This window comes from Dermacentor albipictus, chromosome 5, assembly GCF_038994185.2.
Source record: "Dermacentor albipictus isolate Rhodes 1998 colony chromosome 5, USDA_Dalb.pri_finalv2, whole genome shotgun sequence".
Lineage (NCBI taxonomy): Eukaryota > Metazoa > Arthropoda > Arachnida > Ixodida > Ixodidae > Dermacentor > Dermacentor albipictus.
Window position 1 is genome coordinate 142251509 of NC_091825.1, and position 18373 is coordinate 142269881.

The 18373-nt window shown below is 49.6% G+C and overlaps 2 protein-coding genes across 2 annotated transcripts; both read right to left on the bottom strand.

Annotated features, from left to right (window-relative positions):
* Positions 1–749: 749 nt before the first annotated feature.
* Positions 750–5682, bottom strand: LOC139060140 (cuticle protein 70, isoforms A and B-like). Its single transcript, XM_070539045.1, has 4 exons — positions 5548–5682; positions 3086–3274; positions 1605–1827; positions 750–945 (listed from the first exon to the last, which is right to left on the bottom strand). Coding segments are annotated over exons 1-4 (423 nt in total). The 5' UTR covers positions 5557–5682; the 3' UTR covers positions 750–943.
* Positions 5683–15697: 10015 nt separating this feature from the next.
* On the bottom strand, positions 15698–18024 carry LOC139060346 (uncharacterized). The gene is made up of 3 exons (XM_070539461.1): positions 17616–18024; positions 16080–16616; positions 15698–15703 (listed from the first exon to the last, which is right to left on the bottom strand). Exons 1-3 carry the CDS (start codon positions 17622–17624, stop codon positions 15698–15700), a joined length of 552 nt encoding a protein of 183 aa, XP_070395562.1. The 5' UTR covers positions 17625–18024.
* Between the last annotated feature and the right edge of the window lie 349 nt (positions 18025–18373).

Below are 18373 nucleotides of genomic sequence, written 5' to 3' on the forward strand. Positions count from 1 at the left end.
GGGAGCTCCTGTTTCATGCTCCCTACTTTTCTGACATAAGTACAGCAAAATAAGGTAGCCTATTATAATCTAACAGAAGTTACTGCACACTGACGCGCATGCCGTGTCCACCTTAAAATACAAGAGGAAGCTAGCCTTTATGAATTGATCTAGTGGCATTCTTGGTATACAAACTTGTGCGCATACAATTGCAAATTTTGTCAATCGACGGATAGCCGGCTTCCACGCTAAGATAAATTGGTGAAATATTCAACAAGGCTAGAACAATCTTGGCCAGCCGTCGAAATGCATTGGTGTTTCAGATGCGCGTTTTGTAAGACAGTGAGCTCTCATCAAGACAGTGCGGGCTCCTTGTTGGCTACATGACCTCTGATACGTTGTGGATGCAAGATCCTAATTTTTCTTTTACATACAGCTGCGTGACGCCTGTCCGCTTAATCGTTGTTTGTTTGATCGATGAGGTTTCGCCTCCAAAAGCAGCACTTTAGCGTTGAGAGAGGCTACAGCTGGTGGCTGGGAGAGAAGTTTCATTCCTCGGTGTTCTCCAACGCGCACTACAATCGAAGTACAGAAAGGTTTTTGCATACTGTCGACGTCGGAAGATAATCGAAGCCGCGACCTCGTTCCCAGCTGCATCAGGTCGTATAGCCAGAGCCACGGCTGCGTGTAATTGTAGCGGAGCTATACCGTGAAGGTAGGAGGTGAACGAAGTGTCGTTGCTCGTCGAGAAACGAGAATCACGCTCGACATTTGCACGCACAGAGCACGTTTTATTCGCACGCAACACTTTTTTTTCTATACAACATTTACACACCTCACACAATTCCACGTGAGTATTTTGTTTTTCTTTTTCTTTTTTTTCTGCCAACAGTAGAAGCCATCTTATCACTCTTCCGCTCCTGGAGGCAAGTTGAACCACTGCTTACTGCTCTTCGGCGGTGATTTCTGAAAGGAAGATAATTGGGCGTGAGGGTGGAGCATTTCTCGAAGAGTCACACACCAAATTAGGCATGACTGATCGATATCAATTATGCGTCGTAGATTAGCTGCGCGATAATGAACGCGTGTAGGCATGGCATGTTGAGAAGCTGGTTTGGCGTCCTGCCTTCTCCTAGCTGTCTCAGTTATATATTTATTGTATGGTAGTATTACCAAAAGGCAAGGCGGAAAGTACGCTTTACCCTCATCATTATCGCCGCCGAAATGGCTAAGCAGAGCCTAAATAGATTCTCACTAAGATAATATGATGTTCATTTATTTGTTCATATTATATCTAATGAATTTATCAAGTACAGTAGCGAGCCCCCTTAGGCACCCATGTTTTAGGGCTGTATTGGGCAGCCCGCTCGTTCTGAATGAACGAAAACCACTCCACATACGCTACATGTCAAACTTTAAGCACAAAAAAATATACTCGACTTGTTCAATCGCGCGCCTGCATAGAGAACGTTCTAGCCCTAGCAAGATTCACTGTTTTTATGCAGGCTGATTAACTCGGCACCAGTTAGCTCCACGCAATTACAAGGATGATCTTACGTAAGCCAGAACATAACGAATAAAGGCATTCGCACAAGCTGTGCTGCAGAGAGCACGCGAATACTCACAGTAGTGCTTGTAGCCGGCGTAGTACGGGGCTGCTGCGTAGGCCGGTCCCACGAGCTTAGCGGCCGGCGCTGCGTAGGCGAAGGCTCCGTAGGCCGGGGCCAAACCGTAGCCGTAGTGACCATAGCCGTGGCCGTAGCCGTGGCCGTAGCCAAGGGCGAGCGCAGGGTAAGCTGGGGCAACAGCCTTCACCACTGGGGCGGCGTACGCGTAGGGTGCGGCCACCTGAGGATATTAAAGAGCAAATAGACGAACGCTCAGTCCAAAAGTGTCCAGCTGCAGAAGAGAAAACTTATAGATGGCGAATATAACCGCTGATTTAGGGTCGTGCTTTAAAGCATTCTAGAAGACGTAATTAACGATGGTGTTTGTCGGTTCACGTTTTTCATAATATGAGCCGTAGTATTGAGTAGCCGCAGTCCCGCGGCGTCAAATGGCTACAGTAATGTCAAGCAAATATCGTCTGCATATAGCACGTCAGATGCGTGGACCTTCTCCAGCGGACAGAACTGTACACCACTGCCTTTTAACTATGGCGTACGCTGCCCTGCCTAATCGCAGTAAAGGGTACAGCATGAAAAATACAAGCACGACTGAAGAGCGCACGCCGCAAGAGCTTGCTCGCAACTTAAGTTTACCGCACAAACGCCCATTGAACATACGCACCAGTATCTATACCGAAAAGAAAGAAAAGGATATCTAAATAGCAGTCGCACAATACATCACACCATGCCAAGATAAAAATAATATAATAATTAAACGACGCAGCTCAGGGCACATAAGTAAAGATTACCTAAAGAACTGATCTCCTCGTGGAACGCTTTCGACGTTTGGCTAAGGGATTTTGCCAATGTACTAGACTTCGACTTCCTGCCTACGTCTGAACAGCTATGCTTAATTTCACCAAATCTTGATTCACAGTCGCACTTACGGCGATATAGTGTTCTTTATACTGCATTTTATTCGTTTCCGTGGATAGCACCGTGCATGTTTATCGAACGTTCTGCGCAATGAACATCAGTTGCCAGTCAGCGCTTGAGGTGCCGGCCTTTTGTAATCCTCAAATTTTCGCGCCTTCCCCTTTACCAACTCACCCAACTTTACATCTTGCTTAGCCCTGTCTAAGCTAATGCAATGCATATTTCAACCGTCTAGGCCCCCGATGGAGTAGCCGGCTCACAGCGTGTCGAGAGAGGCCTGTGGGTGTTCACGACATGCCGAGTTGTTCTTTCGACCTGTTTGAGGGAGCCGTATCTGTGGAAGGTACTTTGCCCCCACTCGTAAATCTTCCTTATGCTACGTTCTGCTTTCCATCGTCTACCCTGTTTTTCAGAACCGGCTGACAAAAAAAAAATATTTAACCGAAGTTTAATAACATGGAGCCACGCTCGAATAACGGCTACGAGTGCGCGCCCTGTGTTCTACAGAACCACACGCGTGCTCACAGGCTTAAGTGCAACCATGGCGATCGGTGGGGGCTCACCTTCAGAGGCGCAGCAGCCAGCACGGGCGCCACCGAGTGGACCGTCTTCGTCGCGTACGAGGTGGCCACGGGGGCAGCAGCCACGGCGTAGCCGTGCACCACGGGCGCGTACGCCAGCGCGGGCGCGGCCACAACGCCGGCGTGCACGGCCGTGCACGTGGCGACGAGCAGGACGAGGGCGCTGACCATCTGCGAACAACGCGCCACGTTTTGAGCGTTCTTCTCTCGCGCACGCGTGCCACGACATCACGGAGGAACCAACGCTGGCCCGGAAGCGGCACTCCAGCAGTTTGAGCGCGTATTGCTGAAATATGCCGACGCCGTCCGGCAGGAAGGCCACAGTAATGGCAGGACACAGTGGACGATAAGAGACGCGTGCCTGTCGGCTCTTGCAAACGACCGACGTGGCGACGGCCTCCGAGATAACCCTCGAATTCGATCACCCGAATACAATTTAAGTAAATTTTACTGGAGCGAGTGGTATATCACCCTGCGCGCGGGGACGATCTCGGAGGCCATGGTCGCGGCCATTTCAGTTCTGTCCATGGTCACATGCGTCAGGCCTGTCAGAGTAGCTGGGAACATGTGCCTCAAGACGAGCGGCTTATTTGCGCAGCCACCTATACTATACCACTACAGATTGTACTGGTTAGCGGCTCAGTTCTACACAGAGTTACGCGACGAAACGACAAACGCAACCTAAATATCCTCACGGCCACAAAAACATGACTTCGACGCGCGTAATTCCTTTAATAAAGCGAATATTTTTCCCCAAGCGGTCTACTATTCGCTTACATTGACAATAACTGCCGATGACTGCCGCACATTTTTTTTGTAATAGGCTGCTTAGCGCAATTTTAACATCACACAGGCTACCGCTCTCCTGTAGTGTTTTCGTGTAGTCGCAATAGTATACATTCTTCAGATTGTATACCTGTCACAAAAGTGCACATTTCTTAAATATTATTGCGCGGAAACGGCCCTCCTTGCCCCTTAAACAATGGCAGTTTGCGCTAAATAATGTTACATACGAAGCCCCATGTAATGCGGGTTACTTCAACCCGAGCAAAATTTAAGTAAATTTTACTGCAGCAAGCGACATATTCAACTTCGGCGCGAGGAAACGTCCCCGTAGTTCGGGAAACTGTCGCCTCCAACTCGGGGAAATCTCGGAACGCGAAAGCACTGCACGCCCATTATAATTCCGCCGCAACCAGGTTTTGGGAACACTTTCCGTTCATGTGACGCGGGAGTCTTCGGAGCGTGAATCGGTGACACACCTCCACGTGATAAACATTCTCGCATCGGTCGCATTCCTCGGCATGCTTTGCTGGTTCCGCAATTTTTTGAGGGGTCGTAACGCGCTTCTTTGTAATGTCGTTCTTATACATCTCGGGTAAACTTACACCGTTGATTCAGATAGAGGAATACTGTTTGATCGTTCTGATGAGCTCTTCGCGACCTTCGTTCTGAGGAGTTCACGGTCAGGGGCGGATTGCAAGCAATCAGTTCGCCTAAGATTGGGCGTGCTTTGCCGAGGCAACATTGATATCGCACATGTGAAACGCTCATTCACTCCTTGTTGAATGCGTCTTAGTGTGACTTGCGTAATAGAATAAGTACATCGTAAAAGGCTCAGTCATTTTTCAGCGCTTTAGAGCGTTCATTAAGGGCACCTCCTCTATCATCAGTGGTAGTAGCCATTGCAAACAGGTTTTTTTGTATTGCTTATTGCACACGATCTAGCGCTACCTAGCGGAATGACAGACACGTTTTCTCGCTTTCTTACTGCACAGGCTCCGCGCTCGAAGATTCTTACATGAAATTCGTATGTCTATATGTGACCATTAATTACTATGGTGAGACGTTGAATTTAAATTACAATTGACCAGCGCTTGTGAACTCATGCTGAAACTTGCTACTCCCGCTTTTATGCCCCATTAATCGCCAATATGTTCAATTGTTTACGGGGGCACTTATACCTTTGAACTTCTCGCGAGTGTATTAAACGAGCATGTGGAGAAAACGTGACCACATGAACGATGTTAAGTAAATGAGACTAAAGAGGCAAAATAAAAAAGTCGGAACGAAATACGCTAACCCTCGCCTACAAAATACCGGATATAACGAAGTGACTTGTATAGCGAAATACTCGCAGCCGATTTAGTGAAGCTGCCTACTCCCTGGAACTGAGTAGCAGACTTGATTAACGTTTTTAATTGGCTCCTAGGAGCATAGAAAAATATCATGGTCGGTAACTTTGATGCCCTGTGAATAATTCGGCGCGGTCTTAAATGATTCAGCCCTTCCCGCTGAATTCCTTTCCCGGCCGAACTGATCGCAATGCCCTGTATAATATTCAATTTTTTTTCACAAGCTGCCGCATTATGCACTCGTTTAGTATATGCCATTAGTGCGCTTCCTGGTTGAACCCCGATGGCCTTCCTGCGCATTCCACTTACGGTGTTCATGTTGACTCGGTGGGGATGATAGCCTGCCGCGTGGGTAGGAAGTGAGATGGTCGGGAAGTTGCGGGGTGGTAGTCACGAGTGTTGGAGAGGTAGGACACCGGGTGGCGATGGTCTGAGTCCCGCTGATCGGCCGCTTTATATACAAAACGCGCGTGCCTGCACGTCGCAGGTCCACGTGACCTCCCCTCGCGCTTTCTGTGCGGCAATCCCTCTCCCCTTGGTCTTGGCCTGTCCGCCGTGTTGGCCATTTCTGACGTGGAACGGGGAGGAGTCGCCGCGCGCTAATTCAAAACCAAGAAGAGAGAGTACGCGGACTAGTCACATCGCATGAGCGGTGGTCGCTGCAACGAACGGGGGCGCCCCTGGTGCCTATTTTCTCCCCCTCTCTCAACCCCCGAACTCTTTGACTGCGCGCGGGCATGAAAGCGAGGAGGGAAGGGGGAGGCACCGCGCGTTCCTGATGACCCAGGTCGTCGTATCTGGCGTGCGAAGAAGGTGGCGGCGTGCTGGAAGGAAGCCGGAGAGTTCCTTCCTGGCCCCTCCGCGCGCGAGTCATGACCTACTCTGGGGCTTTCCCTTTCACCGCGCCGTTGAGGAATGACATCTCCGGCTCGTTGGGCCGTGGTTTGTTTGCTTGCTTGTTTGCGTGCTCGCAAGCTTCGCGGCCCGCTTGGTCGTCAGAGACGTGTGGATGGATTGCGGAGAAATGCACGGCACAGCGCAACGCCGGCAATGATGGCGATAGAAACAAACCAGCAACAAAAATTATTTCAATCTCACCCTCTCGCGCCAGGGTCGGCCGCTTCGAAGGTGGAACTTTCGAAATCGCGGCGACCCTTTCCGGTGCCTATTAGGCGGTGGATCAGGAGGGTCATGATAAAGTGCACGGGCGGGGTCAAGTCGTTTGTCGGTGCTCCCGTGCTGATAAACGCGAGAGCGCGTGGTGTGTCACTGCGGCGTTGATTAAATGTTCTGCTGTTGTGTCCGTCGCTGTCAACGCTTGTCAATACGAACGAGAGGTGTGGTGGGATGTGCGGGCAAGTCGCTGTTTCAAGGCAAGGACAATCACTGCCACACGTTAAATGCACTTGTTCCTGATCCGGTTGCGGAGCTGGTCATATATTGGATTTATATATATCGAAAATTTCGTTTTATTTTCACACCTACTGACAGTTCTTTCAAAACCGGTCCTATTTGAGTGATCTTCGACCACCGTAATCGTTAGTGCCGCATTTTGCCATCCGCTGGTTCCGTCTTTTTTGCCTGCTGCTGAAATACGGCCCCTGGAAACTTAACGCCATATACACTCAAAGTCACCTACCTTGCCGATGTCAAACAGCTAATTGTTTTGCGGGCTCGAGCAAATAAATAAAGAAGGACAGCATAAGCTTCCGTGACATTTGTGAAAATGTTCGTGTGCTTGTATAGTACGTTAATTAATTTAGAGTAATAACGTGAAAACATTTTACCAGAACTGAGCCAGTTCGATGTGTGTGTAGCCGGTATGATGACGGCTAGAGAGAGTAACCACGTCATTCTCTACGAATGGCAAAACCTGTTCACATAAATCGCGACGATAATCGTGTGAAATTCGCGCGACAGGCGCAATGGTATTCGAGCGGTCACCACAGTTTGAGGTACTCCAGATTTTCCTCAGTCACACCATCGCAAATTCTTCAAAATATAGCACGCAATTTCTTCAGAAAATAGCCCACAGTTTTTCTTTGTTTCTTCTTTTTTAAGCAGTTAGGCAATGCGCAGTTTAATACTTCAAATCAGGAGTTCCGCGGACCGGGTACACACCGATCCAACCATGTCCACACAAATCTTTAATGGCAGTGCCACGTCGGCTTGTGCAAGCGCCGCAGATACTGGAATGAATCGCACCGATAAAAGTTCGACATTCAAAGGAGCGGTGCGTTTCCACGGTGAGGAAGTCGTGAACCAAATGACAAGTCGGTCTCTTCATTGCATGCTTGCAAAAGAACGGCATACTTGTGTGCTCTGATCGAACGTGAACAATGCGGTGGACAGTAATCTGTGGGTTATCGGCGTAACGCGCGCATGCAGCGTAAACTACAAATAATGTACGCGTATCTCCTTCTAACCTGGTGATACCAATCGACCCGAAAAGGGCGCAAGGTTAAGCAACCCTGCCAAAATACTCTCTCTACGATGAAGCTCTTGTTTCCTAAAGACACTTTTTTTTAAGGTTCCCCTCGCATCGTTATTTCGTCGTTGTTTTTATAGCCGTCTCTGCCATCAGGCTACGCCATGAGTACAAGGCCCGGGGCCACGGTTGTATGTACTCCTTTGACTTTCATTTTCCCCCGTTAACAGCACCTACCAACAGCACACGAATAAAAGGAACCGCGCAGAACAGGTGATTTCAAGAAAGACACCAGCCTGATGTCGCGATTATCCTGGTCTACTACGTATTATTTCTTTTCACGACACTACACGTATACACGTATACACGACAATACACGTATACAACTGACCCGCTCAAGCGTACCCTTAGGCCGCAACGGGGTGCTTTTTTTTGCGCATTGTTGCTTCATCTTTGTTTCTCTGTGCACTCGTAGCCAGAGCGTCAGTTTAATGGTATCAGTATGTATATTACGTCGCTGCTATTAACCTTCACGTTGCTGTCCTTTGGTCAAGTAAAATAACGCAGCCGAGACACTCGAGAACGAGACAGACAGAGAGAGAGAGAGGCTTCCGGCGAAATTGAAGCTCTCTTGCCTTTTTCTTTTTTTCCAATGCAACGAAAAGCCTCCAGTGCGCATTGCTTTCTTGCACGATCGCCTCTGGGTTCGAGAAACGGGAACGTGTCAAGGGCTGTCGTCACCCGCGCGGTGACGGCACGGGGGCTGGTGCGTCCGCTCCCGCGCAAGCATGCACGACAGTCTAGCCATGACAGCTTTCGGACAGCTCGGACGGTGACGATTAACCGGGCGCGCTCGCGGCGCCGAGAGCCTGCGCGATAATTGTGCGCGCTTTGCGAGGCCACGCGACTCCCACCTCGGATGGCTTCGGCCCTGCCCCGGTGTTACGCCGGTCAATATTTACCCCCTCCTCAAAGATCTCGCGTGCCGGCTCAAGTTACTTGACACACGTGGATGGACTGCCATGGGCGAGTCACGACAGCGTGAGTGCCCGAGGAGACGGGCCGGTGGCTAAAGAAGCGATTTTCTGATGCAACGATACAGAGGAAGGCCTTCCTGGGCCGCACGGCCAGCATTTAGGCCGGACGGCCACGACGGAGTGAGAATACAGCAGTGTAATAGAGGTGTTATGACTACTGCACTCATGATTGTGTTCGCGATATTGTAGCGTTCACACCGGTGCTGCTGGCGCGACGATGTCGAGTGGTTTTGGTGTACAGAGCGGATCCCCAAAAGAAGCGAAGAGTGTACTAAACCATTGTCTTGTCGGCATTCAAGCCCAGTGGTTGGTTTCAGCTTGCTAGCTTGAGTTATTGTCCTTGTTGATTGGTTTTTGTATTTGTGCGCTACATTATAAGTTAGGACGGGGCCTAACTGAGGCATGTGCAGAATGACACCGTCTTTCCTAGTCAAGAAGCGACGGATGACCATAGAGCACGGAAGAAGTAATGAGAATTTGCAGTGGCAGCGATCGCGCACTTACTTTGCGGGTGCCCTCGTTTCAACCTGCTAAGAGTAACCGTTCTCCGGCACGCTGGATCAATTGGACAAGCGCCCACTCACGTAAATTAAAATTATTAGAAACTGGCCTAGACGGGCATCAGCGCCAGCCGTTATAAAGGCGCGGCTGCATTATTTAAGAGATACCGGGCTGTGCGACAAGTTGTGACTGTGCACTGTGTGACGTAGAATGTATTAGTGGGACGTTGACACTGCGTATGATTATGTAACGCTCTGGCAGACTGTGTGACAGCGCCTACAGAGAAAGTTATGTATTGTTTATTTCTCTTCCTCTGTTTCTCTCATATTTCGTACCCTTTTCCCCTTTTCCTGGTACAGGGTAGCCAACCAGAGATATCCTATGGTTAGTCTCCATGTTTTTCCTTTATCTCTCTCTCTCTCTATCTCTATCTCTCTCTTGAATTGGCTGAACAGGAGCACCTTTCCTGCAGTATTTTTGAATCTGAGGCTTCTTGTTCGCTCACAGGGAACTGCCTTTGGGAAAATACCTGGAAACTAACGGAATTTCTACCATAAGCCGTCAGGTACTCGGGCGTGCGCGACTCGGCAACTCTGAGAGAAGCTGCATCATCACAGTGTCCTCTGTGGTGCACTATCGAGGGACTCATACCACGGAGCCCTTATTCTGCAGTTGTCCATTGAATGTGTGGATACCCTGGGCCATTACCTGCGCGGAACGATTGCGTTTTAACTCGAGAACTGCTTGTAATGATCCAAACATAAACTTAATAGCGCGATAAAATACACATAAGGAACCACAAGGACACGATTCAGTCCTTGTGGTTCTTTCTTTCTCCATATATCGCAGCGTTAAGTTCACTTTTGCCGAGGCGTACAACAAACCAACCCAACTGAGCACGTTGCAGCGGTGTGTTAAAGACGACGTTGTAAGGCCAATTTTTATCTACACGTTAAGCCAATGCGACTGTCTTAGTATTTGGAATCACCAGTCCTCAGCTTTATGATCATGGTTTCTTCGCTTTTGTTAATCAGCAGAAGTTGGTAAGTTTCTGCAGCGGCTCCAATGGCCAGTAGCTTCTTAGCGTTGGCAGGTATTTTTCAGTCGTTTCGTGAACCCTAGCAATCGCTGTGCCACGGGCGGTACCACGAAAGAACTGAAGACCACTTTGTTATCGTCGATGGTGCGCTAAGTGTCTTATAACGCTTGCTCGATGCATCTGACATTGCTCGCGACTCCGACTGCAATATCGGTTTCAACTTTGTCTTTGACATCTCATTAGGCTTCGTGAACCGGCACGACAAGAAATCTACTTCACTCCGACATTGTTTCTAGAGATGAACGAGGGCGCGTTCACTCAATACCGATTTGCGACTCAATACTCGCGCACACAAAGCTACGCGGTACCGAGCACAGCCTGCGCTTTCTATCATTCGTCAACCCACGTTGGCATACGGCCTTGCTTTGGTCGTCCCAAAATTGCTATACTTGAGAAGTGCCTTATCTTTGCTCGACGTAGTCCCGTGCTCACTCTTCCGCAAACAGACCTTCTCATGCGTTACCAGTCGAGTCGGGCGCGACATGCAGCGATACGCACCGCCTATTCAGGCGTATCAACGGATCCGAAATATCCTCGACACGCATAGTTCAGCAACCCCGCTCTTGTAGCTCTTCTCATTCATCCCCCGTCCATGGCGATCGAAGGGTTCGTTGCCACTAACTTTCAAAGGTTACACGGGGCCCTGAAACTTTTGTTGCTTTGAAAAAAAAACGAATGTGTTGCTGTGTACAAAATTTTAAGACCAAGGTCACATGAAGTAATTCTGTCTCGTGTTTGCTCCATTCTTTTTTTTTCTTTTTTGTAAACTCACTTACTCTGGAGTAGTGGGAGAAACTGCCGACCATGCAGCTCGTTCCCTGAGGACCAGCTTCGACTGGTGGAGAAAGCGCGACGGGCGGTGAGGGACCACGGCGCCATGGAGTGAGGCCACCACCCACCAGGAAACGACCATCATCGCTTGCTTTTTAAAGAAAGTTTATTTCTCTCTCTCTCTTGTAAACTGATAATTTACGGGCGCAGCAGCATACAGCATTAAGAAGGAGAGCTGTCTTTATAAAAGCAGAAAGGCGTCCCGGCGTAACGATTTTCGCCTGTATATGCTATATGCAAGTGAAAAGGTAGGGGAGAGAATGGCCTTAGAAGAAGGAGGGCCGAAGAAAGTGAATATTGTGTTAAGACTGGTTCATATGTCTATCAATGTAATAAAAGGAACCATCTTCCGGTACTGCTCTCGGAAAAACGTTTCACACGAACCCAGGCTCTGACTACACCGCTACGAGTTGCTTATACTACACTCTCGGCTTGTTATTCTTTCTGCTTCCAGGACCATTTCTTGTACTTAAGAATGTTCAGTGGTGAACACACTGTTTTGTGCTTTCTCGGAGAACTTGCGCGGCTTTTTCTCAGAGTAGCCAGAGCGATATAGTACCAAGTACAACATAGAAAACGTTACACGACGATCTCAAGAATAGCTTTGTTGTAAAGAAACATATGTTTTATCGGTACCGGCTGATTTGTCATAGCATTCCAAGAAAGCATTGGGTGCGTCAACCGCACTCACATTCCTAGATTGGTGGCGAAAGCCCACTCGCGTTTGACTGCTTAATCTCTCAAAGAAGATGGAGCAGCTGTCGTACAAACCCCTCGGAGGTTGCACAAAATGGCTGCCTGCAAACGGATGTTAGCCTATTCCAAATAAGCTCAAAAGCGCTAGCAAATCAAGGGATATATACTTTGCCCCCCACACCAGCGACTTAGAACGAAGGCAAAGAAAATCCCACCAGTCGTGCCAAGTATCTTGGCCTCCAAAAAATGCTACGGCGAGGTTGCAATGAGGCTGAATTAGGGCGAGGCGAAGACCCTTCGCGATGGTATGTTCTGTTTCGAAAAAATGGCTCTCAAATCAATCGCGCGCACCGCACTTGGAAGGTAGAAAGTGCGTAAAGCAACTTTGCAACCGGCCCCTTGCATTGAGCGATGAAAGCTTTAGGCAACGCATGGAAACTGAATTTATCTTCGTTCTAACTATTCGGACTGTGATTAAGATGCAATGGTTTTTTGCAGAACCTTCAAGCCATAATATGTAAGCATAGCAAAATAGCGATTTAGCTGTTAAATCAAGATGTGTCTAGACCTTCAGAACAAGTTCCAGCTCATATACATTAGGCTCCGAGCAACGGCTGTTAATCTTGACAGAGGTTGAAAGTGCCGGGACCTGCTTCAACAAATCAATCAAGGTTCCTCGTATTGTGCCGCTCGAATCTCGCAGGCCTGTTTTGAAGGCGCGTTTAATTGTGGGGAACTTCAAGGACTTAATTAAAGGCAGCGGCACACCACCTTTCACTTGACCATTGCCAATCGTTACACACCTCATTCCTACCTTTCCTCCAACGAGCCCTCGTCAAGGCTTATCTGTTGTGTCACGGAATAACTGAGACATAGCTTTGAATTGAATTCCGGGTTTTTACGCGCCAGAACCACGACTGACATAGCTTTCAAACAGCTGTGCTCTGTATCAGACAAGCTGCGCCATATGGAAAGGCCTCGATCGCAGCACCACCAAAAGTGGGCTGAGGAAGACATATGTGCGAGCACCGAAGGCACGTTAGAGGCGGGAGAAGTCGCGGAGGAGGATTTGGCCGGAAAGGGTGGGGGGGGGGGGGGGGACCCTCGTCACCCGTCCGTTCCGCTTCAGCTGGTGAGCAACACTCGCAATGTGCAAACGGTTGGTCGTTTGCATGGGCGCACCCCATCACTCTGCTACCACGCAGGTCGGCCTCGCACACTTTACTTTCTCTCTCTCTCTCTCTCTCTCTCTCTCTCTCTCTCTCTCTCTCTCTCTCTCTCTGTGGGAGAAATAGTGTCGGCCTCGGCCCTGTGCGTGCCGAAGCTGCGGCCACATGCGCGCGTGGGCGCACCTATAAAGAAGGCGGCGGTCACTGCTGCGGCGTCGCCGCTAGAGGGATGGGGTCAGGCTCGCCGTCGCCACGGGGCGTGTCCCCGAGCGGTCCGCACCGCGTGGCATTGAAGTGTCCACCCTGCACCGGACAGCCGGGTACGCCGCTGCTTGCCGCTGGCATTCGTAGACGCCAACTTCAATTGAGTTGTACGAAGTCTGGCAATGAACGGAGAGAGCTTTGTTCGCAGGTAATTGATGGATTATACGTTCAATCTATTTGGGCTGGTAGAGAGTCGAAATGGCCTTTCAGGTCCTTCCAGCCAGTAAAGCTTCGCAGACGTATTCTCCATAGGGCATAAGGACAACACAATAACGTCCAGTGCTTACATGTAGAGTCATGCTATACGTGCAACAGGTGCAGTTCCACTGAGAGTGCTCACAGGAAATATATATTAGTGGACGCAAGCATTTTAGCTTGCCCCAAAAGCAGCATCACTGGCATGGGATGAGCCGAGAACCCAAACTCTGCTCGTATTCTGGCCTACGCAGGGTTGATAGCGCCCGCTTACATAATTTTGGGTCATCTACTTCGAAATCTCTCTTGAAAATCGTTTCTTGACTAGACATATGGCACTGTACTAATGCTGTCCTTGGTTTGCGCGCGCTACATGAAATGCATCGCAACTTGCAAAGGCACAGATTAGCTTGCGCGCGAGTAAGGTAACGGTATGATATTCAGCTCCGCGATGCTAAATCACACTAGCATTTTACCAACCAACTTGCTGCTACGGGCACAACGCAGCACCGGAGTAAAACGGCAGGTACAGACACATTGATCAGGATGACGCGTCGGCTGACAATCCAACACTAAATAATTTTGTTGCGGTACCAGGATACGTAGGGCTTCAATAAAGTTTTACCATACAATACCATACTAGGATATGTGCGTCAGTGAGAAAGCTCGGTAGAAGCGAGCAAAGTGATAACCAATGACTCAATCAATCAAAACTCGCACTTCGTGCAATCAATCAAAACACACAAAGCCTTATTGTACGCGCCAATAAGGGCGTTGTTGTACGCCGGGCTTAGCGTTATGGACGTACGCACGACCTTCTTTCCATTGGCGCAACTCTTCTGACGACAAGCCTGAATTTATCAGCTCAAGCATGAAACGTGTGTTTCGTTGATGACAGTCGTTGCATGTATGCTGGACGCCAAGAACACGTAAAGGCGGGCAGCACATATAGCGTCGCAACTTGATCTTTATTCCTGTATACAGCAGTGGGACGGTGATGATGGCTATGTATCGCAGTTGCGGGGCGGTGACGCGGCGTGTTGCACTGAGTGACACAGTCGGCATCGTCGAGTATTGCAGGCGGTGGGAGAACGAGTTTGACCAACGGGCAGCTGGTCCTTGCCGAAATTGCTCGCAGGTGGGGCATCCTGAAAAACCAGATAGACAGGGTGAGTGATGATCGCCCAGACAGTGAAAGTGATCAAAAAATAATACCAGTATTTGTCATGAGCCACCTGTCACCTCTATTCTGTTCAAGGCAACCCTCCTATACGATAAGTCTCATACTGTAAAAATGTCGGCTGAAGGAAAGAGGTGCCAGGTGGTTTCTTGAAAAAGCAGATCCTCTCTGTTGCTGCTTCCTTCTTTTCCAAAATAAATTATTCCTTCAAGTTCATTTTTATAAGAAAGTTGTTATCCAGAGGACGTAATTTTCAACCTTTGATTCGGTCTACGGCAACTGAGTTTCGCGTTGGCGCAGCCTAAGCTATCCTATATTCTATAAAAATAAGGATATAAGACAACAGGAGTTATATGGCAATGAGTCTTTCGTGATCCATCGAGACATATCCCACTAGAGATCTCGCTATAAGTGAAATCAAAAACTAACTATCGCTTACGGCGCACGTTACACTAGTTCATAGTTGCGGTCTCATTATAATTTCGGCCTCTGAGAGCTTGGCTCCTTTTTTTCTCGCCTCTGTCAAGCCCTTCACCCTCGACCTCACCCTTCAGTTGTGCTAGCCTTTCTGATGCAATTCCATGCGTAGCCCAATAATTATGTGCGATTCCTGTGCCGTTCTAAGAAAATCGATCTGGAATTCGCATCAATTCCGTTGAACATTCGTAAGATTCGAACACAAGACATATTAACTTGTTACGCCGCGTGCGGATTGTTTCCGTGGCAGTCATTTCAATGCATGGTAGACATTGAACTACTGTTGAAACTTTCAGTCCAACTTGACGTGAAGGAAGCGTGTTTGACTCACATCCGTAATATTTCCCGTAGTGTCCTGCAACGGCGTAACCGACGGCGGGGTACGGTCCGTAGGAGGCCACGGCAGGAGCTCCGAGCACCTTAGCTGCTGCTGGTGGTGCATACGCCACCGGAGCTGCGGCCGCACCCGGATTGGCAAACACCTTTGCAGGAAGGACGAACAGATGTAAGGTGAAAACGGCAAAAAAAATGTTATCCTGAAGCAACTGCGTGCTTAGACGAAACAAAATAAAAGGATGTAGCTTATATCTGAACGAGAAGAAAAAGAGAATCCGAAGGGTTCGATTTTCGTTAGCCATAAACTCACAACCCCCATAGCCCCTCCCCCCCAAAGAAAATTTTAAAAAATCTAACGTTTAACGGCAACTTAGTAATGTTAAGGAAAGCAGAAATGAAAGCGGACAAAAAGACAACTTGCCGTAGGTGGGAGTCGAACCAGCATCTTCCGCGTGCGGCGCTCTACCAGTTAAGCTACTACCGTGGCGGCCGCCTTTCCGTCCACTTTCTTGGGTATTTGTGTTATGCCAACAAGATTAGCCTTTGGAGTACCTACCCAGCGCCGCATTAAGGTCATCACCCATCCCCTCCCTCTCTTCGCATGTACGTCTATCTCTCTTCGCCTCACCCTGTGCACAGGAGCAGCGGGAGCGGCGTAAGCGGCCGGCGCTGGTGCGGCAGCAACCGGTGCTGGAGCAGCGGTCACCGGTGCTGGAGCAGCCGCCACCGGGGCTGGGGCAACGGGGGCGGGCGCCACTGGTGCTCCGTGCACCGTCTTGAACGAGTACGAGCTCGTAATGGCCTGCTGCGGCCCCGGTGCGGCATAGCCGGGCGCCCGTGCGGCGTATGCAGGTGCCGGTGCGGCGTAGCCGGGTGCCGGTGCGGCATACGCAGGTACCGGTCGTGGTGTAGGTGCAGGTGCAGGTGCGCGTACTGGTGCCGCCGGGGTGGTGTAGGGGGCGGGCTGCGGCCTTGGCTGCGGCGGAGCAGCAGCAGCGGCAGGTGCAGGGCCCTGCGCGTATGCCGGGGCGGCCTGAACCGCGTACGGTGCGGGACCGTAGCCCAGGAATGGAGAAGCGGGCACCGCGTATCCATACGCTACAGGAGAGGCCAGGTTGCCGGCGTGGGCCGTGCACGCGACAGCCAGGAGGATCACTGCACTGGGCTGCGCGGCAACGCCACGAAGGTCGTCAGAGGAATGGTCACGGCAGAGTTAAAGAGGAAGAAAAGGCCCAAGGCCTGTGCCACAACTGGCGGCCTTTGTGGAGAGTACCATGCACGCTGGTGAGTGAACTCGGCCTTGGGTAACGCTGGTGAAGCAGCTGTATGTGATGAAGCTGCGTGTACGCGACACCAACATGCGCACGCGAACGTGGCCCACTCAATACCTCGAGACGGCGCAGACAATAGGGGTATACTTTTCTGGACGCTGTCGAATTTCGGCTTATTGTCGAATTCGCCGTACTTCTCTATCGCTCAGAGCGCGATTGTTCAGTAATATGTGGCAAAGTTGCAGCGCATATATGGGTGACATGACTAGGTACATTTGTAGCAGGTCCCAAAGCTATTTTTATTGTATGAGTATGGTATGCACTCACATGCTTTGACAGAAATCATTCTGTGATCTGTGTCATACCATTAAAAACCCTGCCAATACTTCCAGTTATGAATTGTTCGGTTCTTTACTAGCAGATTCTACCAAAGAGATTTTTCGTTGTCGCTCATGGAGACAAGAATGGATTACATTTAAAAATGGAAAGAAAGAATCGATCACATTTAAACTAATGAAGAGGCGCGTATGAACAAACTTTATGCTTTTTATCTATCTGGAACGACGAGGGTGTAACAAGGTCACATGGAGGTGGTGAACCATTGGATCGCTGTGCTATCTAAAAGAACCGATCGTCTCCCTAAGTCGGTAACGCTGCCGAATGTGCGACATCACAAGCGTGGCACTGTTCTTGCAGTTTTCGGTGAACGTCAACTTGAGGAAGCCATCGCTGGAAGACGGAGTTAACGGTCAGATTGATTGCGGCGTCTATTGTCTTCCGACAACACTTGATCAATTTAACGATTGGCAAGCTTATCAGCGACATAGGGGAGCAAACGAGCACTGCCTCGGCAAGTCTGTCAGGGACAATCTCGGATAACGTTTCTTACTTACGGCAAACATTCTGTGCGTCTTCCCGGGAGCTCCACACGGAGTCGACAGACTGCGACAGGGACCGACGACTGAAGGAAAACCAAAACCTCCACAAGATGCCTCGCTCGCCACCGCCTCCGCTACGCATCGCTTTTGCCGAGTGCCCAACTTTTTATACGCGACCGAAATAGGGCGTGTACGCGCGCATTCTTTCGGTAAGTGTAAAGAAGAAAAATAAAATTAAAAAGAAGCCCGGTAAAGGGGCAGGCGTTAGGGTGGATGAAGTGCGATCCTAAATACTCGCTGCCTTGTGCCTCATGCAAAGACAGGAGCAACGTACTCGCGCGCTCCCGTGTCACAGAATACACCACCAAGCCGACGAAAAACTAAAACTGTACTTCTCACTTCTTTTTTCCTTTTCGATGCTGGGCCGCACAAGGTGTTACTTTGCATCTGCGACCGTGGTGTCTCCGACCTATGCTATACGCTATTCTCGGTGACTGTCAACCGAGGTATCTGCATGCAAAGCCTGACCCAGAATGCATTGCACGGTCGTGAAACACGCAGTGCGCCGTGTTGATCGTTGACATATCAACAGCCTTACACGACGCCTGTCAGCTTCTGCTGCAGCAACATCGGTTCTCAGTACCAACTGGCACGTGTAGCGGTGTCTCGGCGGCCCTCATCCTTGAGATGAAAAATAAACTAATTTGATTTGATTTGATTTGATTTGATTTGATACGGCGTTTTCATGCGGAGCGCAATGTCGCTATAGTTGA